At 37.4% G+C, this 25983-nt stretch overlaps 1 protein-coding gene across 4 annotated transcripts in view; it reads left to right on the top strand.

Annotated features, from left to right (window-relative positions):
- Nucleotides 1–25983, top strand: part of Spef2 (sperm flagellar 2) — a 169549-nt gene that overhangs the window by 99514 nt on the left and 44052 nt on the right. For all 4 annotated transcript variants that reach the window (XM_040757663.1, XM_013119022.3, XM_040757660.1 and 1 more), the window contains 6 exons: nucleotides 758–808; nucleotides 6941–7089; nucleotides 9024–9151; nucleotides 9232–9370; nucleotides 17798–17935; nucleotides 23219–23370. In XM_040757663.1, the coding sequence (XP_040613597.1) occupies nucleotides 758–808; nucleotides 6941–7089; nucleotides 9024–9151; nucleotides 9232–9370; nucleotides 17798–17935; nucleotides 23219–23370 (757 nt within the window). The remainder of the gene's footprint in view (nucleotides 1–757; nucleotides 809–6940; nucleotides 7090–9023; nucleotides 9152–9231; nucleotides 9371–17797; nucleotides 17936–23218; nucleotides 23371–25983) is intronic.

Genomic DNA, 25983 nt, shown 5'->3' with positions numbered 1-25983 from the left:
TCCAAGTCTCCCTCTTTCTGCAATTTACTTTTAACTAGGTTCTAGGGAATGCAAGATAAATATGGCAAAATTATCCTTTTACATTGTAATTTAGCCAGTGAGATTGTAAGTGAATAATTAACTAGGCAATACAGTATATGGCCAAAAGGAGATTAAGGATATGTCGTATCAGAACAATGTTGTTATTGAAATCTGCCTCAAGTGTTTTCATTTTTGTTAGTGATCTGGTTTTCATATTTTAATTTATTATTATTATTATTACTTCATGTGTGTTGCATCTGTATGTCAGTTCTCTCTCCACCTTTCTGTGGATTCTCAGTGTTGAATTCAGATTATCAAGCTTGTATTACCAGGTAGCATGCACCTTTACTTACCCATGCTTTGGGGGAACCTAGTATTACTGAATGAAGGTCGTTTTATTACACTAAATTAAAATAAATTGTGTGCTTCAAATGGACTTGTGATTTACCTTAAAAACGCCACAACCTCATTACAGATTATGAACAAGCCCATCACAAAATATCAATATTAAAGCTAAGATTAAGCTTCTTAGCATGGTAATATAGAATATAATTGTGAACAACTATCATTCAATAAAACTAAATGTAGGTTCCGTCTTCAGATTGATTTCAACTCACAGGGGAAAAAAATGATCCATTTAATGCAGTTCACAAATATAGTTGATTATGTAGAAATTGTACAGCCTGGGCTGTTGAAGTAAGTCACCAATGATATTTTTGTGTTGAATTTTGTTTAGAAATCCAGCATGGTAAGCAAGAATCTCAGCATGAAATGAAAGGAAAGAAAGGTGAGACTGCATTCAAGGGAAAGGTACAATGAATAAAGTTAGCTGTTGTTAAATGTGCTCCGGCATTTTCTAAGTGCCCCCGTGAGAAGTCACAAAGAATAGAAGCACACACTGAGACTACATCTTTGGGGCACTCTCCAATCATTAGCTCATTCAAAGAAACCAGCCACAGACCATGTGCAGCCTGCTGCTCACCCTAGGCCATGCTGAGAAAAGTGATACTATCAAGAGATAACGAAGTGTTCTGCCTAACAGACATCCGTGTCTCATAGATATCACAGGTGCTATTCATGAACTGAGCTTTGCTCCCAGAAAGGCACTGCTGCACCTTCTTTGGCCTCTAACTAACTAAACTGTAATCACCAGCAAGCACTTTGGCACAAAGTCACTGTCTTTCTTTATAACACAACAGAATAGAAGTAAAGCTAAAACTTTACATTGCATCAATAACAGCCAGATATCACATTTTCCGAAATGCAAGTATGTCATTTTCTCACCCAAGAACTCATATGTGAGATACTAAGTGACTTCAAATTGAAATCCAGGGGCATGGAAAGTTGCCTTCTACTGAGTGAGTGCTTATATAACAGTTTGTTGGTTTCAGGGTATACTCCCAATTATTATTGTCATGGGATGTGTACTTTTACTATCCAATATAATTGCCAATGTATTTTAATCTAAAAGTGGTTGATAGTCACAAAATATTGTAAATGTTATGCTCATCATAATACACATCTCAATACTACATATATAAATGCATTCTTTAACAGCCATGAATATATATATATGTGTGTAATTCTTAATACGTGAAATTAATACCATTGATACTGACACAATTATTTATCTCACAGGCCATTGTATCACAATTATTTTTAAATCATCTAAAGTGTGATGCACGCACACACACATACACATACACACGCGTATTTATGAGCTATATGTATGGATAGTTATGCTGAAGTGAACATCCCTTTATAACACTATAGTCAAAGACAATCTCATCATGATAATGCCTCATTGTAGACTTATTTAACTAGAGGTACTGAATTAACCCTGAGATACATTTTTTATTTTATTATTTTAATTTTAAATAGCTTGCTTCACATGTCAATCCCAGTTCCCTATCCCTCCCCTCCTCCTGCACCCCCCACCATCTCCCCCAGCCTCACACCCTATTGTCAATTCCTTCCACATAGGGGATATCTAGAATCTGTCATTTCACTCAGGGCAGGGTCCAGGCACTCCCCTCAGAGTCCAGGCTGAGAGAGCATCCCTCTTTGTGTTATGGACACACGAGTGTGAGAGTCAGTGAGGCCTATGGGGCCCTGGGCAGTAGATCAGTGTTTATCCCTGAGATACATTTTTAATTGAAATTCTAATTGCTGAAATATATACTCAGCTCTTGATTGTTTACCAACAAAGCAATTTCCCATTTTATATTACTTATCTCTTGCTCCTTAATTGTTACCAAACTAAACTCAAATGAAGTATTATTATAAGCCCACGAGAAAGAGAGATTAAGTACATAGATATATTTGACACCAAATCCTAAGTTAAACATAATAGTATGTAAACTCTAAGTATAGAGACACTCAACAAGCCATAAGCAACTATGCAAGTTCAACAGGAAAATACATGCACTCACTAGCTCAGTTTAACTTAAGGATTTCTGATTTTATTATTTTATTTTTAGTTTTTAGTTTTCTAGTTTATGAGATTAAATGATATCTTAAAAGGTGAATTTTAGTGGCTAGTGATATTTTTCCTCTTACAGAGAACCCAGGTTCCATTCCCAGCATACTCATGGAGGCTCACAAACATATGTAACTCTAGTTTCAGGGTTCAGAAGTCCTTTTCTGACTTCCATGGAAATGTAGCATGCTTACACAGACACAAACAAAATACTCAAGCAGTAAATGGATGGATAGATAGAGATAGATAGATAGATAGATAGATAGATAGATAGATAGATAGATAGATGGAATTTTTAGAGGTGAACTTTAAATCAGATTTAGAAGTTCTCTTACAACAGTGTAGAAATGCTATTGTTTTGGCGTTTATAACAATATTTACTTCATAGGACAGTCAGAGCTATTACACAGAAAAACCCTGTCTTGAAAATCAAAACAATTTAACTAATATAGGAATTTATTGTATTTTGCTTCTAGGTATTTGAAATTAATGCCATTGACACTGGACAAATGCTTTTTAATCTCACAGTCATTGTATCACAGTTATATTTAATGCCCCACTTACAAGTCATGGTACCATTTCTTCTTTCTTCAAACTATTATTTCTTACTGGTAACATCATTGACTCATTCTTATTCTCTGCATATTGTATCAATCTTTACTCTTTTATTTCTTTTGAAATCTTAAATGTTCAGTCTTATAGTGATCTTAAAATATTTTTAAACAATATTTTTGTATATTATCTTAAATTTTCACACATGTGCATGACATTTAGTCATAATCATAATTATTTCTATTCCCTTCTGCCAACTCTCCCGGCCCAAGAACATTCCTTCCCAACTTTATGTCCTTTAAAATTATTTAAATAAATATTTTACTAATTCCTTGAGAACTTCATACAATACATTTTCCTCATATTTACCCTTACCTCCTCTTATGTCCATCACTATTTCTTAATCTCTCAACTTCATGTCCTCTCATTTTCTTTTTTTAAAACATAAAAATATAAGTGGCATAATACTTTTATATACCTTTAATTTAAATTCTTAGTTTTCCATAATCCATGTATAATTGCTATATTAACATTATTTCCACCCTTCTTTCTGTCCTCACTCAGACTCTTCCTGTTTACCCTTCTATTTCATCTCAAACCATTACTTTCTCTCCTTTAAGTATTATTGTTAAATATATATTCTCACCTCTGATATATTTTTGCTTTTTCTTTAATTATTAATTTTACATGTATATATTTATATACATGTAAATAAAACCTCCTAAGTCCATTGCATGTTTCCCTTGTGTGTATGTTTTCATGCTGACCACTTGGGACTGGATAACCAGTTAGGAGACTCATCCCTTGGGAAGAGTGATTTTTCCTCACTACTTGTATCTTCATCTAGGTGTGGAGCCTTGTGAGATTTCCCCATTCACATAGGCACGTAAATTGGTGTTGTCATTGTCAGGTCTAGTTAGGCTTTCATATTGCTGAGATTTCATGGGTGCAGCTTCCCAGTACTATATGTAAGACACTATCTCACAGCAGATGCCCAGTCTTCCAGGTCTTGTCTTACAGTCTTTCAGCCCCCTCTTCTGTGATGCCTCCTGAACCGGGGGTGTCAGGAATTTGCTATAGATGTACAAGAAAAATCACTTACCAGATTCTAGGCACAATTATACTAGAGGTGAGTTTCAAAAATGATCTCAGATGATGAGTCTTAATACTTTACAGCTACACATATCTGACTCCATGATGAGGAACAATACAAATCCTAGGACTTTGAACAGAGAACACATTCCTTTATGATCTTTGCCAAAGTTCCTTCTCAGCCCAGTGCTGGTGTGTGCACAGTCTCTGACTCTTCACCTTACACTGGGACCTTCTCTCCCTGGTTGTATTACTCCAGTCTGGTCTATGCTAAAAATGGTCACCTCATCTGAGCCGGCCTACATCTCAACCTTGCCAGGTGTTCTTAGCAGCTCAGTCAACAATAAACACTATGTATCTGTTAGCTAAACATGACTAAACTTAAGAAATATGAACGTAATCACTGTTAACCAATATGTTGGCTTTGACTTGTGAAGATACTAATTAAATCAGTTTCCCACAGGGTATATTTTAGAATGGAAAAGTGGCAAATTATGCTGATGATAATGATAATAATAATATCTTCATTAAAAATATGTATAACAGACTTTCTATGTTTGTTTCCTCCCAACAAAAGCCCCTCCCAACTCTCTTTCTGAGAAATACTTAATTTATTAGAAAATGTTCAGATCGTTTTAATGTCCTCTTCTCATCCATAAATGCAGTTTACTTATACCCTACAATTACCTACTTGTATTTTTTATTTTACATTTTGCTTTAAACTTCTGAATTTTAATTGCTCAGCCCTTTACTAAATCACTATTTATATTTTTGTAATTTACATGTTCCGCTGTCATTTCATCTTTACCTAAATATATCTTTATTTTTAACAATGATCTACTACCCTGCCTGAAAATTGAAATTTTCTCTATGATTTTTTTTTTTTGGTTTTTTGAGACAGGGTTTCTCTGTATTGTTTTGGAGGCTGTGCCGGAACTCTCTCTATAGACCAGGCTGGCCTTGAACTCACAGAGATCCGCCTGCCTCTGTCTCCGGAGTGCTGGGATTAAAGGCATGCACCACCTACGCCCGGCTATGACTTATTTTAATGTATAATTATCTTGGCTCAGTGGATATCTGCCTGACCCTATCAAGTTACCATTAATGAACAAAAATGTCCTAAAATTGATATGTATGATATACTAAACAGGAGTGTTTCTACAACCCCAGACCTATAGAAATGGCTATAGCAAGGATTCAATGGCTTCCCTATAGAACCTGAAGATATCAAATTATGTTCATCTTTAGATTTAAATAGTTAATAACGATTTTGTTTCAAAGTAACTTATTTCACTCATTTGAATATAAACACACTTGTTTCCTATTTAAAATCCTCCTCTCAGCATTCTCATTGCCAAATGTTAGATACATTTAATATGGTCTCAAAGCATAGTTACCCAAAAATGATTCTATCTCTCTTAATTTTCACTAAGTGATAAAAATATCTTTAAAATAAGAGAGAAAAGCTTATTCTATTCCTCAATTTATGATTACACTCTTTTTCCTTTAGGAAATTCTGCTTAGGGAACTCTATCTTAAAATGGTTATGTTCAGATTGAATGGTAAAGAACCATACAGAAAATTCATTAAATTTAGCTAGTCTGTAAGACTATGAATGGCTAACAGATACTGATTTAATTATATATGGAGACATCACCTGAACTACCCAAAAGTCATAATTTGTAATGCCTTCTCTACTATAAACCATCTCTTTTAAATAGTGTAAAACTAAAATAATCTAAAGAGCATCAGTAAATTATACTCATTAAGATAATGTATTTAGGAGAAATAAAACAATCCCATGTTTTAGTCATCTTTCACCTGCATATTCAATTTTCAACAATTAATCCAAAGGTGGGGGGAATCTAGCTTGGATGACCTTCTGAGGAAAAAAATAAATATTATGCTTTCATGGTGTGAATATGCTCACAATATAAGGAAGCATTGTAACTTGCCTTGGCTGCACTCTTCATCAAAGAAAGAAAAGTAGATTTCCACTTCAGATCCTAAATTTGAACGAGGCTACTTTTTGCTTCTCCTCCTTCTCCCCTTCCTCCTCCTCCCTCCACTCCTCCCTCTCCCCCTCATCTCCACTTACCTCCTCCATCCCCTTACTCTCACAGTTGTTCTTCCACTTCTGCCTCCCTTGGTGACTCCTTCCCTCCCTTCTTGATTTTCTAGATTTAAATTTAAAGCCTGACCATAGCAAGAAATGCAATTTTTTAGACATCCTTTCAATCTGCAGGGCATCTGAGAAGGTTTGGGAGCTTCCATGGCTTATTCTCTAATCTGTAGCCTTACCTTCTCTGGATAGCTCTTACTTATAATCCTTCTCTAACTTCTGCTCTGGGTCCCAAAGAACACAAACGAGCCCCATTTATGTCCCAGGCACCATTTCTCATTTGGCATGAAGAATTTAATGGCCAGTTTTTACAATAGGAAATTAAACACACTTGGTGATAAAGCCTAAATTTTATAAGAGCTACAGATGAATTAAGGAGGCAAGACATGAGTGAAAGTAAAACACAGAAGGTTACAATAGCCAAGCAGATTCCAGTTATTGGATTCCTTGAAATAAGAAAAGAACTCATTAGTGGGAGTGTATCCATTAACTCAGGGGCCATGGCAAACGAGGCAATTGTTCTTCTACATCTTTGAGTTGTTAAAACTGCTGGAGAAGCTAAAAGAGTAATCAATGAGTAACCTGAGTCCCATAACAATGGTAGACTTTGTCATACTCAGAAAACTGTCCTGATCCCCAACTTGTACTGCAATGATTTAATATGCATGTTTAAGTTTCTCCTAAAGGGAAAACACCAGCAGGAAAATCACCGGCAAAGAAGTCACCTGTTGGGTCTGCAGACACTTCATCCACACCAACAGCACCACCACCACCTAAGCCAGGATCAGAAGAATGGGTCTATGTGACTGAGCCTATACCTGAGGTATCCACCTTCTAATCAAAATAACAGAATAGTTTATAGCAAGTTTTGCCACATTTGCAACATCTAACAATCCTTCTGGCGTCAGGATTGTGTCTATATTTATCAAAAAAAACTGAGATAAGCCTGGAGTTGCAGCTCATTGGTAGAATGCAGAAGACCCTGGATTCCATCCACAATATTGAGGTGGGGAAACAGTGATAAATTTTCTAGAGGCTTCTCAGTGAACTGCATTTCAATTTCTCCCATGGATTTGAGTTTCTGGGTCACACTTTGAAATTGCTCTTGAGTATTGAAATCAGGAGGACAAATAGCTTCTGTGAGTAGCAATTTTCTCCCCAAGGACAAGCAGAGATGCAGTTTCCTAGAAGAACAATTTTTGCCACACACATACCCAGCGAATTTACAGTCCCCCATCCGTGTATGAGTACTTATCATAATACTTCCAGATGAAGTTTAATCTCCAGCTTTTTAGAACTGGAAGAAGTTAACTAAATTATAAAACAACTACCTGGTCCCTAGAGCTCATATTAAGTATGTTAGAAAGGAAGGTACACATGGAGCCATTTTCCTGTGACAGAGGTAAAGCAGTTGTTTCCTGGGCCTAAAGTTTCAAAAGATAAATAATCAACTTGGAGAATCAAACACTTTTTCTAATGAAGGACAGGAAGATGCTTACAAGAATCAGTTCTAACTTTTTATTGCAGTCCACAGTGGTCTCTCAACACTGACAAACTCAGCAAAGTCCATCTCTACCAGGCATTTGAGAGCCACATGTTCACTGCAAGAGTGGTGTTGTATCTGTTATTAAAATCATCTAGGGACATTTAATCATGTACATCCGGCTGTAAGTTCTCTGGAAGGTGGAGTGAGTACCCAGAATAGCTCACTGCATCCAGGGAATCAGATCTAGCCAATAGTATATGACAGATACTGGATAAGTTTTTAATGAATGAATTAACTAGTATCATGGATAAAAATGGAAAATATTTAAATATGAAACATTTAAATGGTACAATAATGTATGCATGCATGAATGTATGTATGTATGTACATATGTATGCTCATATATCATGGATATCATTCAACCAAGAAGAAGCTATTTTAAATGTATCTACAGAGAGAAATACCCACATCCATTTTCAAAATGCTCTGAGTTTGTGAAAGAAACAGAATAGCAGGTGTCTGAAGGAGCAAAATATAATCATTTTTGAGTATTTGGTGGGGAGTGATGAACAAAAATACCTAAATCTTATTACCTTGGGATCGGTCAAAAGAAATAACACTGTAGAGGACCAAAATTAAAATAAAAGCCATTAATATTGGGATAGGACACAAACTCACATATATAAATCTTGGGATGGACTCTTGTAGGAAGCAGATGAATCTCAAGGAAAGAAAATGGAACAGTGTTTACAAGTATGTCATCAGCACATCAGGAAATGTACAAAGATGAGGCAAAACGTAATAGCTCAATTCATTCGTTCAATAAGCAGTCTTTGAGAACTTTCCAGGTCCCAGATGCCATGTGATTACAGGGAAAGACTGTAGAGTGCTGATCAAGACAACTAAACTATAGACAACTGAACCGGTCTAATGTTTTAGATAAAAAGCACAGACAGAACTAATGTTGCCAGTATTAGAACAACTGGAGCACAGGATGCTAATGCAGAGCCGCAGAAGATCTGAGGATAACCTTGCAAACTGGTTGGGCCAGAGAAGGATTTCTAGAAGAAATAATGTCTGTGCTGAGACATGCAGATTCTTTGGAACAGGAAAGTATCTTCTGGAGACAGATGAGGACTAAGACATTGTAGAAGGTGTGGTTATGTAGTTGTAGTTGGGACTTGATCTTGATTACTAGTGTTCTTTTGACCCAGCTAGTCATAAGAATTTTCATTTTCAAATACTGATTTCTATGCTCTGCTGTTTCACAGGAACTACCTTCATTTTTAGTACCTTATTGGGAACTGATAGAGAAATCCTACATAAACCATATCAAAACAGTACTTCGATATCTTAGAGAAAACCAACACAGTATCCTTTCTTATTTATATGAGACTAGGTAAGTAGAGTCCCCAAGATCAGAATTTTGTCTTGATTAGGTAAGACAAGGATCCATTTTATTCTTTTCCTTACTTACAGAACAAGTTTCCAGGAGTTTCTAAGGCGTCCAGATCACAAGCAAGACTTTGTAGCTCAGTGGCAGGCTGATTTCAACTCTGTTCCTGAAGACCTGTGGGAGGATGAGGAAACAAAGTCTGAACTACACCAAAGAGTGAATGTAAGGACTGCTGTGATGTGCTGGGCCGGGGTCAACTCGTTTTCATTTCCTCCTCTGTAGACCCCCACTTCATCCCGTCTGTCTTCAGGGATGGAAGCATTGGAAATACAATGATTCAAACTCTGATCCAGTCATTAGGAACTTCACAAAGGACTGGCTGCTCTTCACTTTGTGTTCAGAATACATATATGGTGCACTTCTTAGCAGAGACTCTGACATCAGCAGTACAGGAGCATTCGTGCCATTTGCTTTGTAGACTCTGTAGACTTCCTGTTGGCCCACCTATCTGTGGCAGTACCTCATGCTGTCACATGCCAATCCTGAATCTAGTTATATAGCCTAATAACAGCAATAAGGGAAATAAGGACAAGCCATACTTGCCTCCATTGACTAGATCTTTTGAGGTCTGGTGACATGCACATATTTTTATATCTCTATCAAACACTGTACTTAGAAGTTGGAAGGCAGGTGGATTTTCTTTATAAGTTTGTGAGTCAAGTTTATTACCTTGATGTTTTTTTTTTTAAAAAAAGGGCTTCTGGTGTACAAGAAGCCCCACTCAGTTTCATACCCTTCATCTTCCATGTGTAAATCGACAACCTTCCCTTATATCATCACAGTATTACCTTGAAACTATCTTATGTTTTGGTTACCAAAGTCAAATATTATCATCCTCTTGTCATGTGACACTTTTCCTCAGGAAATGTGTCTAGATAGGGAATCCACAGCAGAAGATGCCACCAGAGCCCAGCTTGGTAAACTAATGTGTTCATTGTGGTTACTTAAAGGAGTATAAGTGAGGGGCTACTTACAGGACTATAAATGGCACAAAGGTTGTTGGATGGAAAGGTTACCCCTCATGGGTGATGACTCACAAAAGCTGGTAACCTGGATCTCACTGCATAACTTGCAAGCAACTTGATAGGTTGGAAAATGTCTCTTTTAGGGGGCTCAACCACTCATCGCCTCTTCCAGACAGTTTGATTTGTTGAGGCCTCTTCTAGGCAGCATGTGATCTGCCTGTTTAAAGCTGGGAGTGCCTTTCAATAGTCCCTCATGCTTGTATAAGCTCGAGGATAGAGTAGTTCAGTATATCTGGATAGTTACAGGGACTTCTTTTTAAAATATTAATCATTCTTTGAGAATTTCTTTTTATGAGTTGGTGATATATATATACATATACATATATTTAACTTTTTACACACGTTACTCTCAGTTCCCTCTCCCTCCCCTCTAACCCTGCCCCCCAATCCTTCCAATCCTCCACCCCACTCCATCCCACCTCTGCTCCCCAGGGAGGGTAAGGGCTTCCATGAGGGATTTTCAGAGTCTGTCATATCATCCCAGGCAGGGCCTAGGATCTCGCCCTTGTGTCCAGGCTGAGAGAGTATCCCTCTGTGTGGAATGGGCTCCCAGATTCTATTTGTATGCCAGGAATAAGTATTTTGGTCATATTCATACCAGCTCCTCTCATTAACTCCATCAAGATCAACCCCTACCACCCTGACTCCCACAACTTATCTTCTTTTATTAAATTCAGTTTGTAGTGTCTATGTGCTTCTATGGACCATCATTACAGCATAGTCAAACTATCAGGAGTAAGACCCCTAAAGAAAACAGACTCTCTCTTCTTCAGAAGCCATAAATTGTCCATAGAAACTCATTTGGTGGCAGGAGCTCATGAACCCCCTACTCCATCTAGAATTTTGACTGACTTGATCTTATGCAGGTCTTATACAATCAGTCAACCACAACTGCTATGAGTTTTTGAGTACAGAAGTTCTGTCATATCCAGAAAACAATAATTTTGTTCTAGTCCTCTCTGACCTCTGGCTCTTACAGTTTTTCTACAACCTCTTCTGCCATAGTACTGGATGGAGCTGTGATACAGCTGTCCTATTTATGGTTGAGTATCCCCAAAGTCACTTACTCTTTGTACTTTGACCATTCCTGAGTTTCTATGCTAGCCACTAGCCACTGCACAAAGAAATTTTTCTAATGAGGTCTGAGAACTGCACAAATCTATGGGTAGAAAGATGGATTTAGACAGTAGTTTGGTACTATGTCCATTAAGCAAATAAAGTGTAGGTTCACCCTTGGGGCCACACTTGCAGTACAAGGTATGTGTTTACTCATATAGCATGGGCTTTAATTCCAACCCTAAAGTCTTAATTCCTCTAGCAGTCTACATAGCATATTTTCAGACTATGAGAGTTAGCTTGAAAGGAGGAGGCTTCCTAATCAATAGTGACTTGATTTCTTTAGGTCCTTTGACTACTAAAGGTAGTATCTTCAGCAATAGGATCTTACTGTCAACTTCAGGTAGGCATCTAAGAGCAATAATAACCTCAATTGTTTGAGTGGAACTCTGCAATACCTTAGTTTGAGGGAGTTTGAAGCTTCTGGGTTGTTTATTTCCTGAATTTTAATGAGCCTTCTTTTAGAATTTCCTGAGTCTTTTTTTCATATTTTTTATTTAACTTTTTACACATGTCATTCTCAGTTCCCTCTCCCTTCTTCCTCCCCCACCACACACCTCCCAGCCCCTCACCCCCACTCCATCCCCCCTCTGCTCCCCAGAGCAGAGTCTGTCACATCGTCCTGGGAAGGACCTAGGTCCTCCCCGGTGTGTCCAAGCTGAGAGAGCATCCCTCCACGTGGAATGGGTTCTCAGAATCCATCTTTATGCCAGGAATAAATACTGCTATACTCACCAAGGTCCCATAGATTGCCAAGACATCCTCTCTGTCACCCAAGTTTGGTGGGAGGGATGTCTGGATCAGTCCCATGGTCCCATGCTGGCCCCTCAGTCATCAGTCTGGGATCCATGTGTTCCCCCTTGTTTAGGTAAGCTGCCTCTGTGGGTTTGCCACCCTTATCTTGATTCTTTTGGTCATCATTCCTCTTTGCAACTGGGTTCTAGGAATTCAATTCGGATCCTAGCTGTGGGTGTCTGCCTCTGCCTCCATCAGCCACTGGATGAGAGTTCTAGGATAGTATATAAGGGAGTCATCATTCTCATTATAATGGGAGGATATTTAAGGTAGCCTTTAGTGCCAGTTGGTGTCATCCTTGTAGATCTATGAAGATCTCACTAGTGCCAGATCTCTCCTCCAACTTATAATGGTTCCCTCTTTTATGGTATCTCCCATCCTTCTCTCCTCTACTCTTACCCTGGCTCAACCTTCCTGCTCTCCCATGTCCTCTTCTCCCCTCCTCTTTTCTCTCTCTCTTTCTCCCATCTCCTCCTACCCTCCCCCACCCCCCCAAATCCAGTTAGGCACGCATATCTCTCTTAGGATCGTCCCTGCACCTCTGGCGGTGGGGTTGTGGGCTGGCAATGCCCTGCTCCATGTCTAAAATCCATATATGAGTGAGTACATACCATGCTTGTCTTTTTGTGACTGGGTTACTTCACTCAGGATGGTTTCTTCCAGTGCCATCCATTTGCCTGCAAATTTCAAGATTCCATTGTTTTTTTCTGCTGAGTAGTACTCCATTGTGTAAATGTACCACATTTTCTCTATTCCGTTGAGGGGCATCTAGGTTGTTTCCAGGTTCTGGCTATTACAAATAATGCTGCTATGAACATAGTTGAGCAGATGTCCTTATTGTATGAGGGTACATCTTTTGGGTATATGCCTAAGAGTGGAATTGCTGAATCTTGTGGTAGACTGATTTCCATTTTTCTGAGCAATCTCCATACCAATCTCCAAAGTGTCTGCACAAGTTGGCATTCCCACCAATAGTGGAGGAGTGTTCCCCTTTCTCCACATCCTCTCCAGCATAAACTGTCATTAGTGTTTTTGATTTTAGCTATTCAGATGTGAGTGAGATGGTATCTCAGAGTTGTTTTGGTCTGCATTTCCCTGATGGCTAAGGATGTTGAGCACTTACTCAAGTGTCTCTTGGCCATTTTGAACTCCTCTATTGAGAATTCTCTATTTAGTTCTGTACCCACTTTTTAATTGGATCCCTAGTGTTCTGGAGATTTGCTTCTTGAGTTCTTTGTAAATTTTCGAGATCAGCCTTTCCTGAGTCTTAAGGAGCTATTTCTCTACAAGACGGAATATTTCATCTCCCTTTAGAACATCTTTAGTGAGTGAGTTTGTTTGAGGCAAAATCTCACTTAATAGCCTAAGATGATGTAAAGCTTACTGTGTAGATCAGGCTGATTTCAAACTCACATAGATACCCATGCCTCTACCTGTCAAGTGCTGGGATTAATGATATATGTACCACACCTGACCTAGAATATCCTGACTCTTAAGCAGCTTCCTTCCAAGATCAAATGTATCAACTTGGAGGAAATTTCTATACAAGGTATCTCTATATTCATTTGTGTAACAAGTAGATTGCCAAATTCTACCCCAGTGTTCATCATTTGTTCAGAAAATAGTAAATCATTTATTATGTCCACAGGGCTAGGGTTTAACAGGTGAACACAAAGTCTATGACTCAAAAATATTTCCATGCTGGTAGCCAAAAGACAGAATAATCAAAAACCAATAACCATAAGGTGAGTGTGTTATTATGTTTGCTTGTTATTTTTTTAAATCTATGATGGTATCAAGGAAACAGACAAGAGGCTGAGGCATTTCTGTAACTATTTTGCTTGTTGTGGATGTGGAAAATCCTGCTTAGAGATATTATAACAAACTATGGACAGGAATACCATAGTGAACAACATGCTTATTCAGAGGAAGGTTTCTCAGTCAGAGTGGGGAACAAAGGCATGGAGATCAGGAGGAGTCTTGATGTGTGTGGAGGTTATCAAAAGGCAGAGAGCAAAGTGAGCACAGATGAGAGGCTACTGACGAGATCAGAGAGATTGTGTGAGGCCATGTTACCTAAGACCTGGGGTTATTTTATAATATAGACAAGAGACCTTGATTTATGGGTTTAAAAACTCCTGTGGGAAGTTATAGATCAGGAAAACCAGTTGGGATACCAATTTGTGATTGGCTCACAGAAACAGCAAGGCTTGGGTGACAGGGAGGTGCCAAAGGTTTTAACCTAAGTGGTGTTTTCCTGTTACCTATTCTTAACCATTCCTCAAAATCAGGCATATAAACCAGGCAGTGGTGGCACATGCCTTTAATCTCAGCACTCAGGAGGCTGAGGTAGGCAGATCCGTGTGAGCTTGAGACCAGTCTGGTCTACACAGTGAGTTCCAGGACAACTAGAGCTACACAGTGAAACCCTGTCTCAAGGGGGAAAAATTCATGCATCTATAAATCCTACAACTGCTTGTTGTTTCTATCTCTTGCCCAACCATTCATAAATCCAACCCTAAAGTAGCTCTCCTGTATGTCTCTTTCTCATAGTATATAGTTATGGGCAGAGAACTGTGACATTTAGTAGTCTGAATAAGTCATGTGTTTCTAAGCCCAAGTGCCCCATATTCTTCTTGTAGATAAACTAAACAATAAGTAAAAATTATTAAAGAAAACATAATCTTTGCCAATTGTCACTGCTATTATTATCTAGGTGTATGCAATATACTTATCATTTCTAATTATTTTCAAAAAAATGGTACCACAATACACATACTGCTTTTACCATTTTTATTCATTAATACCTGTTTTATTAATGAATAAAAATTCATTTAAAACATTTTTATGACTAAATGGCATGACGAGTGAACATTATTATAATTCATTGGAGATGTCTCCATTATTAATTTTCCCAAAAAACTTTGTTATGTACCAATTTTTAATATAAAATTTCAACCAGCTACATACATACTGACACCATTAATAATAAATAACTTAGTGGACTAAATTTTAAGGATATAAGTAAAAAGTTAAAATTACTTATTATGCTTATGTTTCATATTTTTGAGACATTGAGAACTTGCAAATTCCTATTTTCACTTTAGTTTAAAAATTAACAATAGAGTTCAGTTTTACTTTAAGCAACAGATTCTATGAATGCACCCAATATTAATTCTATCTTATGTTTAAATTTTTTCCACTTTAGTGGGTAAAACATAAATGGTTCTTAAAATTTGCATTTTTTATTTTGCATTTGAAGTTAGTCTTTCTGGATCCTGATTGTGATTTATACTTACTTTTCTCCTGAAATCAGCTCCTTTTCTTATTGATTAGTATGTCTTCTTTATATATTATGGATAACTACCATTCATTAATAATATAAATATATTTCCAGTTTGACATTTGCTTATTTGAAATGAGGTTTTATGCAGAGAGTTTTTAAAGTTTATGTAAATAAATATAGAAATTTTCACTATGGTGTTTTTAATGACCAATTAAAAAGTATTCCAACCTAGGGTTAAATACAAGTTCACCTTTATTTTTACCCATTTTACTTTTAACTATTTGAAATATATAACTATAATAGAGACCTCTTTAATTATTTACAAAAAGCTAGACAAATATTTTAAGATTACCCTCAGAGATATTAGCACTGGATAATATACAATATACATGTGTGTATTTGATGATCTCATTATATATACACATATATAGTCTGTGTGTGAGAGAGAATTTATTTACTTTGATTAATTTTGTGTGTATACATGAAAATATGTAAATATAGTTTCAAAAAGAATATAGAAATTAAACTTGACAAAGGAGAAATGAATTAATAAGAATAAAAAGCATAACTCAACTACTTGACAAATAAGGAAAATAAACATTAAAATTAAAATATCAACCCAGATGACAGGCAAAATCATTGCCGACAAACATGCCAGGAGAGAACAAGACAGTACATATTCCTCTGAGTAAACTTTTGTTATTAGGATATATTCATGGATTCTAGGAATCAAGTATGGTTTCTATTTGAAAGTTTCAGTATGTTTGGACTTAAGAAATCTCACTGAAAATACTGTAAGCCGTTTAAACAATAGATCCTCAGCAGGAGTACACAGTAGAGAAAATGGCTATGCCTAAACAGAATTAGACTTCCCTTGATGCCATAAATAAATGTAGATTTGAGATAAGGATAATGTATATACATTTTTCTTTTGGATTTTCAGGACAGGATTTCTCTTTGTCACCCTGGGGCTATATAGACCAGGTTAACCTCAAATTCAGACCTGCCTTTCTCTGCCCTCCCCCCCCAAAGTCCTGGGTTTAAAAGTGTGCTCCACCATGTCAGGCTTCATATCTGTTTTGTTTTTCAAGTGTTATAGGTAATGTTAGTTGAAAACCCAGCTCTATCCTTTCATACTCTCATATTGAAAATACGAAGACTTTAAAACTACTATGACTAAGACATTTGTGTCCCCTTTCCTTCCTATGGTTTTTACACATTGATTATATAATTAGCAGCAGTCACTTCTAAACACTGAGCATGCGCTTGTTGTTGTCACTATCTAATTTTATCTGCACATCCATGATCCTAGGTATTCACCAGTAACTATCACATTTTATAGGTGAAAAAAATATGGCAAGGAGATCAACATGGTAGGTGGCAGCAGTGGTATCTATGTCCAAGCATCTAAGCTCTCCATTAAACTCCAAGGAAGTATGGTTGGACTCATGAAGACAGAATGATCAAGTGTATCTTGTACTTAGAAACAATATAACAACCACTACAGCCTCTAATGCCCTTTCTGTCTTGAATTCTTCTTTTATCTACTATCAATTCTGATGTGTAACCTAGAGCTATACATTACTGAAGCTGGAAGATTCACATTCTAGCTTCACCATTTACTCACCCAAGGAAAAATGCCTTCCCTATGACCCAGTGTCCTCTTATAAAAATAAAGATAATGAGGTACCTACTGTTGCTTTCAGGCACCCGATGGGTGATGCAAATGCATCAACAACACATATGAGAATAAACCAATACACAGAGCCACCATAATTTTGACATTAAAATTTAGGCATACTTATATATAAATTATAAAATAAATGAAATATCCCAGATGCGCATACTACAGACCAATTGCTTTGTATAAACATTATGTTATATATTGTTCTATTCATAGTCTTCCTTACTGTTCTTTATCTGGTATCCTGCTGAACTCTGCATTCCATTAAGCTTACACATTGTTCTGGTCATTCCTTATCTCTGATAGTTAACAAGTTAATACCCTTGGTCCAAATGCAACAATGTATTTTTTCCACTAACAATAGACAATTGTTGCTGATGTTGTTGTTTTTAATTCACACAAAGTGATTTTCAACCAAACAAGCTTATTAACAAAACTCTAATACACAAATAGATCCATCCATGGATAAGGGGATGGGAATGGGTTTGTGAGAACTGTGGGCGTATGGTCGGAGAGAACAAGAGGTGTGACTGTCATCTGAATAAATGACTCTAACACACAAACTTGTTAGGCACGGCTCCTTTAGGGACATCTCCGGAAGCAAAAGAGCTCAGGTGCATGGTACTGAAGCTGTACAAGGCACGACTCTCAAGCACAGTCGTGCTGTTTGTCTTCCCACTCAGGATCTGCGAGACCGCCTGTGGGACATCTGTGATGCCAGGAAGGAGGAGGCAGAACAGGAGAGGCTTGACATCATTAACGAGAGCTGGCTGCAGGACTCTGTCGGGATAACAATGAATCACTTCTTTTCCCTGATGCAGGTAGGAGCAACCAGACAGTGACACAGACTCCCTTTGCAGCCATAATCCTCATGGACCACCTCCTTCCGGAATGTTAGGGGTCTCCACCTCCCTCGGGAATGTTAGGGGTCTGCTCAAGGATCATCTTGCTCATAACACCCTATGTGGTATGCATTATCTGCCTGTTATGCATTGTGGCTTTCCAAGAAAATTAACTGACTTGTGAAGCAACCTTGCTTCTTATCTAAATTTAAACTGGAAATAAAATAAAAAAATAATAAAAAAAAGAAAATTAGCTAACAAATTTTTTTAAACATTTTGTTTTGTCTCAGTCAAGCAACCACACAGACGGCACGTCTCAAGCAGCTACTGGCCATTTCTGCTTCCCTGTGTATATTCTGTGAGATTGCAGGGACACTGCCAGCAGCTGGGGTGTTTACTTGATCAGACTGGCAAATACTTAAAAGTGGCTACCTTAGCCCAAGAAAGCTGCCCTGCCATAATTTGGGGGAGGGGGGGTAAGTACATTACAACCCTGCGTACAATTGCTATGACCAGGAGAGAAAGTGCAGATCAGCCTTTGGGCCTTTAGTTGCTAGGTCCCCCAAAAACAAAGTGCCTTTAGATAGGTTTTGAGAGATCTAGGCTTGAGACAGGATGAGGAGAGAGATGAGTTGTCTTTTCTTTGTATTGTTTAAGCTTTTAAATACATGTGTATCTGTGTGTCAGAGTGTGGCTTTTGACACCTGCTCAGTGCCCGTGTAAACAAGAAGAAAACTTTGGACCCTTCCAGAGTTGGGGTTTTTGGTAGCTATGAGCCACCTAATGTAGATGCTGGGAACTATAATCCTCTGAAAGAGTGGTATACTTTCTTAACCCTGAGACACCTCTCCAGCCCCAGTTTTGTTTATTAATTGAAATTCCTCCTGTCTTCATTGCAGGAGATAGGTTTGTGATAAAGACATTCACAGCAGTCACTTTCCTCCCCTCATATAGGACTTGAAATACTGTCATGGGAAATAACTATAATTCAAAGGCAGGGTTTTCTGATCTTGAGGAAGGCATTCCTGGCTTACAAAACTGATAAAAGGCCTCTCTTCAAATGTGTGTTTCAAAAACACCAAGAAAGAGGTTTACAATGGACCGGTTTCCTGAAGTATTGATGGAGAACAGGGATTGAGAGTCTGGCAAAAGTGTGTCTAAAATTAGAGGTGCTTAGGGTTCTATCAAGGCTATCTTAGTCAAGCTATGCTTAATTTTTGTTGACAGAACAGTAAAGGGAAGAATGAATCTGTAGTTGATTAACTTGGAAGGTACAGACCATCCACTCACATTTTGCTTAGAATAAACTGTCTCTTATATCCGGTAGAACTAAGCAGTGCTTTGTGTCAGCAATGATGAGGTAAATCTTTTGATGTTCCATTTTGCACCAATTTATTCTGTTTCATCTTACTTGGAATGAAAAGTTTCCCTTTTTCATTGTGTCAACACTGTATGTTCTCTGTATAGAAACAAAGGTATTAGTCAGGTATTAAATAAAGAAATTGAAGTGTACCCCCTATGAATGAAGAAGAACTATCTTATCTCCATGTGGAAGGCTTAAAGAAATCAGGATATCAGAACAAGGAAAACTGTGAAAGCATGCTGCAAATCTGGACTATGAGGATAAGAGAGATTTAAAAGTTTCAACCAAATGACAATTCTGAGACATTCTTAAGCATATTATTAAGTGTATTAAGGAGTACACTTAGCTCCCTAATGCATAGTTTACACAAAGGAATAAGTGAAGTATACAAGTAGCCTAAACTCATCTGAGCAGAAGCTTGGGGTATCAATTTGAACACATAGAAAGAAAATATTATGAACAGATTTTACCAAATGTTATGTAAGAAGTAGCTACAATCCAATAATGAAGGTACAGCAGATATTTGTAAGTCATTTTCATGTGTCAGAGCCATAAATGACTCCTGTGGTCTAGATAAGACTCTGTAGTTCATTCATATATAATTTGAGACATTGACCCATTCTCCACAGCCTACAAGACAAAATAAAATAGAATAGCAGACTACATGCCGGGTACTACTCTCAGAAATTTCCAGGAGAACACAGTAACTATCATGGCAGCATCATGCTGGAGGTTCTATTGTCATCCTCATTGCATAGAGAAGGAAACTGAAGCCAACTGAGGCAGAACTCCGGGCCCAATAGTTGCATCTAGTAAGGGAAAGAAGGAGCAGGAATTTGGACTGACCATACCCGCAGAGTCAGTACTCCTTCTGGAACACTACTATGTCAACCACATTGTTCAAGTTGTACAGTTTCACAGGGAGAACACAGAGAGCTTTGTGTGGCAGCACACAATAAACCCTGTAAAAATGAAAGGTGCACAAGCTCAAGAGAAATTTTCATCTCAGCACACGGACAAAATCTTGAGAAAACCTTCAGTTGAGTGTGCTAGCTCACAAACAGCTAGATAATTGCTTGCCCAAATAGGTTCCCCGGAGACTTGCCTCCAAAGCTGATCTAGAAAAACGTTGTAATTACATAAGTGACTTTGGGAAGTGCTGCATAATGCTACCTATCTGCCTCCCCTGGGAGACAGACAAGCCTGCTAACATAGCCGGGCACTAAGATGCTCCATGGGTAAAGAAATCGTTCTGGCACATAAGTGTTGAATTTCTAAACCTGCTTGACCATGGAAAGTTTTTGCTCATTCATTCCAACAAGACATTGATGGACAGCCTCTGCAGCAAGTTCTCCACACAGTAAAGTTTAGAGAGGCCTTTCTAAGCTGGCACTGGTTCTGCACACCTGTAAGGCACACCTACCCAAGAGGCTAAGGAAGGAGGATCACATGACCAGGGCCCACAAGGAGTTCATGGTTAGTCCGGGAAACGTAGTAAGATCCCATCTCAGAAATAAATAAATCAGAAGGCTGGGAACATAGGTCAAACATGAAGTAAAAGTGCTTGGTTAGAATGCTGGAGGTCCTAGGCTCAATCCAGAGTGCCACACAAAAAAGAGAGCAAATTCTGAAACCCCGACAACAAAGAAGTCACATAGCAGAGGGTTATTTACTTTTTATAAATATGAAAGGAATCACAATTCGTTTTCTTAGAGGAGAATTCTGAAAATGGTCTGATATCCTATTCAAATTCGTTTATATTTGAATCAAGTTGTTCCCCTTAAAATGAGTTAGTATTTTATATAAAACAATTACTGTCATAATGTAAGTCTTAGGGACAGAAACCAGGAGAGTTTCAAAGACTGAGTCTGTAAACTATGGTCTCCCAAACCTAGTAATTAGTGAATAGTTCAATGCTCTAATTTAAAAAAGAAACACATCTCAGGTTTCTTACTACAGTGTATTAATTCAATGACTAACAGCTTTTCGTAAACACACACACACATATTTTTCTTCAGTTTCCCAAATTGTCAATAATCAATATCTACATGGTAAGTTTATATTTGCATATTATTCATTGTAAATATGATATTGTGTGAGTTCCTGTGAGTATAATTTAATCAAACAATTTTCCCTGCAATTTTACCAAACTGAAACATGGCATATGCCAGTGATTTTCTTTAAACCATGGGATTATTCTGTGTGTGAATATTTTAACTCAGTGTTAAAGAAATATGTCATAGATTTCTTGACCATTTCAAAGTACTGTGCTCATATATAAAACTTCCTGTAATTTAAAATAATATGCAAATGTTCATTTTATTTTATAATGCAGACCCAAAGTAATGAAATAAATTTCCTCTTGTTCAAGTCATTTAGCTAGAAGAGTTTAATATTGTAAAAATCAGAAATAAAGCATCTAATAATTTTCTCTTTAAAACAATCATATTGCACCTGTTATTTTTGTTGTTTTGTTTTGTTATGTTTGTTTGTTTGTTTTTTGATTTTTCAAGACAAGTTTTCTCTGTTTTGTCTTGGAGGCTGTCCTGGAACTCGCTCTATAGACCAGGCTGGCCTCAAACTTACAGGAATCTGCTTGCCTCTGACTCCCGAGTGCTGGGATTAAAGGCATGGCCACCAACGCCCAGCCTGCACCTGTTATTCTTATATTGCACACTACCATGCAGAAACAGGCAACCCTTTGCTGTCAACTGTGACTGTGGTAATGCAAGTCACATGGATAGTTTGGAAACATTTTTTTTCTTTTTCTTTATTCTTCTTTCATATAATACATCCAGACTTAGCCTCCCCTCCTCCCATTCCCTGTCCCACCGCTGTCTCCTCTAGCCACCTCTCCCCTCCCCCAGATCCCACTGCTCCCCTCTCCTCCTGTTTCCCCTCAGAAAAGAACAGGCCTCCAAGTAATATGTAATCCCTTGGTTTATGTCCTTAGGCTACCTTCAGCAAAAAAACTTTAAACACTGCTCTTTTAAAAAGAAAAAATTTCTCTCTCTCTTCAATCAACTAGATATCATGTATGGCCTCTGCATACAAGGTTCATCATTTATGGCTTCACATATTTGCTACACAACCCAACCACCACCACCAACAACAAAAAGTCTGGGAGTAATAGATACTTCACCAAAGAGAAGGACAAGTATATCATATGATGTAATAGACAGACTCAGTTGGAAATCTAGGCTCTACATTTGTAGCATTAAAATTGTTTAGGGACTCACAGTCCACTGCCCAGTGCATGTGTGTCACAAGGGTAAACGTTCACTGACAGGGAGACAATTGTTTCACAACCAACTCCTCTGAATCACTCGATTTCCTTCAAGGTCTCTTCTAGCAACTCCAACAAAGCAGTTTAGCAAAGAGGACTGGAGCAGTTGAGTTATGTCTGTCCTGTTCACATTAAGCAAGACAGGAAACTGTACAGAGAGAATTGTTTCACATTGTTCTCTTTTTTATTGTGTTTCCACAAATAGTTTGTATTGTAGCAGGGGAAAAGAACCTAGTATTGGTTTCATTTTGTTCTTGTACATACAGCATCTGTGGTACCCACAAAGCAATTGAATTATTGCTAGGACAAAGAAGTTACTTCAGTTGTTGATTTAAGAATTTCTAGTGCCAATTTTCAAAAGGTATAAAACTATCACTTGCTTAAATGGAATTACAGTCAGTAAACATATAGAATGCAAAGTCATTTGCTTTCTTAAATAATTATGAAAACTTTAGGGACAAGGAAATAACCAAGGGTCTTCCTTAATTTCTGGGAAATTACTTTCAACCAACATAGTTTAAATTTTTCTTTACAGTATACATATATAGCACAGAAATACATATAGATTAGTCTCTTCTTAGTTGAGTATTGATATCCACTTTCTGTATTAAAGGCAGAAGTGAACCGTTTCCAAGATACCAAAAGACTCCTCCAAGATTATTACAGAGCAATGGAATCCAAAATCCCACTAGAAGACAATAAGAAATTTACTCGGATACCATTGGTTCAGCTTGATGGTAAAGATATTTCAGAAAACCAGCTTAGGTAAGGCAAACAATTGTGTTACACTGTAATTGCTTTGAACATACAGCACTGTGGTTTTTCAATTATAAATTATGCTCCTATTAATGGAAACCCCAAAATGTTCTAAAAGCTGAGTTATTTTTTCTAACTTTGATGTTACCTTAACTTGACATGATATGATTATTTATCTTGTTATTGATAAATATTTCCTCCCTTGGTTAGAGAGGTATCACTTGTTTTCTGTGTAGTTTTCTACAGAACTCTGCTGTGGATACTAGGCACTATGTCACTTCTTTATTCCGAGATACATTTAGCCCCAAAGACCTCTGGTGAGGGATTAGAAACTTAAAGGAAAGAACCAGACAGTGGGGTAGGGGGTATATGTAGGAATGCGTGGGGGGTGTCTCTGTGTCCCTGTGCGTGTCTGTGTATAAGAGAGAAAGGGGGAGGACAGAGAGAGACAGTTTGTGTAAATTAAAATGGAAGGGACTGCCATTCTTCATTTATAGGAGAGGAAATCGAGAAGTAGTAAAAGTCAAACGGTATGTGATCATGACCTCACAAGACTGAAAGATACTAACAATCTAAATCAGATTGTTGCCAACAGAAACAGGAACTTAGTGGTAGGATGAAGACAAACTACATTTTTGGCCAAATTAAGGATCTGCAATAAAAACATAGTAAATTTTTTATAGATATAGTAGATGAGCACTGGAGAGAAAGGACAATATCTCAGACTCAGTGAGGATGTACGTGACAGAGAAGATGCCATCAGGAAAGGCTAGGGTAAAGGGAGTGATAGTGATCCCCATGGTGTGGCTTCCAGCCACTAAACACTAAGATCTACCTTTACTTACTTTTATATGATTTAAGATAAAGCCCTTGGAAACAGAATTCAATATCATTTAGGAGTAAATGTGTTATTTGAAAATAAGTTTAAGGTGTAGGGAAATTTAAAACAGTATTTCCTGGTGATCATTAAGCCAAGCATGAGAAAAGAAGACATGAAGATGGAAGTACAGGCAGATGTTAGATTTACAAAATGAAATGAAGACACTGAATGATATATTTAAACCTCCAATCACATGAGCTATGTATTTTATATTTAAAAGAAGCCTCTTTGCCTAGATGCTTATTTAGTCAATATAGGTACAAGAGTTGTGTAAGCAAAAAGCAAAACTTAGCAGAATGAACATATTTTGAAACCAGATTGGTCTAGTTTAAATCCTGAGTCTGTCTCTTACTAATTGTACTTAAGTGGGTTAAGATAACTCACTGGTCTGTCAAGTCACTACATCTCAAACTAAGCTTCCATTTCCATTCTTGTGAAAGCAAGGTTATGAAAACTACAGAAAATAGCATCTACAAAATCCATGGGATCATGTCTGGAAATTGAAACATGTAAACCCTGGTCCTCAAAAACTTAATAAAGAATGGCCTCTTTTGTTATTAGATAGTATATAATGGTTTACTCATGCTTATATGCAATTTTTAATGGTGAGTATTGTATGTTCTCACTTTGTTTATCCCTCCCTTGTTCCAAAAATAACTGGAGATGGCTTTGCCACACAGGTTTTGCAATGATCAAAGATACATTTTCTTCACTCTAAGATTCTTTCATCTAATGCTACATTTCTGTCAGGCACATATATACACCCTTTTCTTGTCCCAAATAAAAGAAAAACATTGAACAATCTGCTAAAAATGCAGAAATCAGAACAATAATAAATACCAGAGGCAATAGGAACCATCAGAATCACCAGGAGACCAAGTTTCAGTGTCTATAGTGGGAGTGCATTCTGTTCTTGGCACACAATAGCAAAGCAGGCATAATGGGGAAGCTATTAATGTTGGTTAGTACAATAAGCCCACAGAAGAACAGACAGTTCTTATTTTTTGCAGAGCAACTTTGTACCAATCTCAATCTCAAATCACTGCTGTGGCAAGACTGTTGAGACGATCAGTCAGTTAATACAAATACCAGTTACCAACCAAGCACCCACAGTCTATAACATATAGATAGAAACAAGTACAGTGTTAACCAGTTTTACATAGTTTTTCTACTTCATTCCTTCCAACAACCCCATAATAACAATAATGGTAGCCACATAATATTTTCAAAATAATAATTGTACTAGTTAATAAAGAATTATTCATGATAACAACCATGATAATACAGTGTTTGCATTATTCCAAGAAGTGAGGCTCAAAAATTCAAGTAGCATACCTAATTTCATATCTCCTGATAGTGACATAACTACCTATAGAACAGGGATTTTCCTGCCAATAAATGAATTCTAAGCTCATTTTCATCAAAAACTACCCATAATTTTAATATAGATTTATTATACATTTGCCTTTGTTCTCATTTCCATAACCCCCCTTTCTGTTTGTATTGATTAAAATTGGTTTTAGGCAATTTCGTATGCTTGTAGTTCTTATTAGTATCACTCTTCACCTCTCTTATCTCCCTCGCACAATAGTCATTCTCTTCTCCTCCCCATGAGTACATAGACTCATGCCTACTCAAGAGACTTAGAATAAATGAGCACTCAACCCTAAACATGACGTTTATACCACACCATCAAAGACTCAGGGAATACTACAGAAGGATTAAGTGGAAAGAATGTATGA

This window comes from Mesocricetus auratus, unplaced genomic scaffold (assembly GCF_017639785.1).
Source record: "Mesocricetus auratus isolate SY011 unplaced genomic scaffold, BCM_Maur_2.0 Super-Scaffold_100015, whole genome shotgun sequence".
In the NCBI taxonomy this organism is placed as follows: domain Eukaryota; kingdom Metazoa; phylum Chordata; class Mammalia; order Rodentia; family Cricetidae; genus Mesocricetus; species Mesocricetus auratus.
This window is presented reverse-complemented; position numbering and strand designations above follow the sequence as displayed.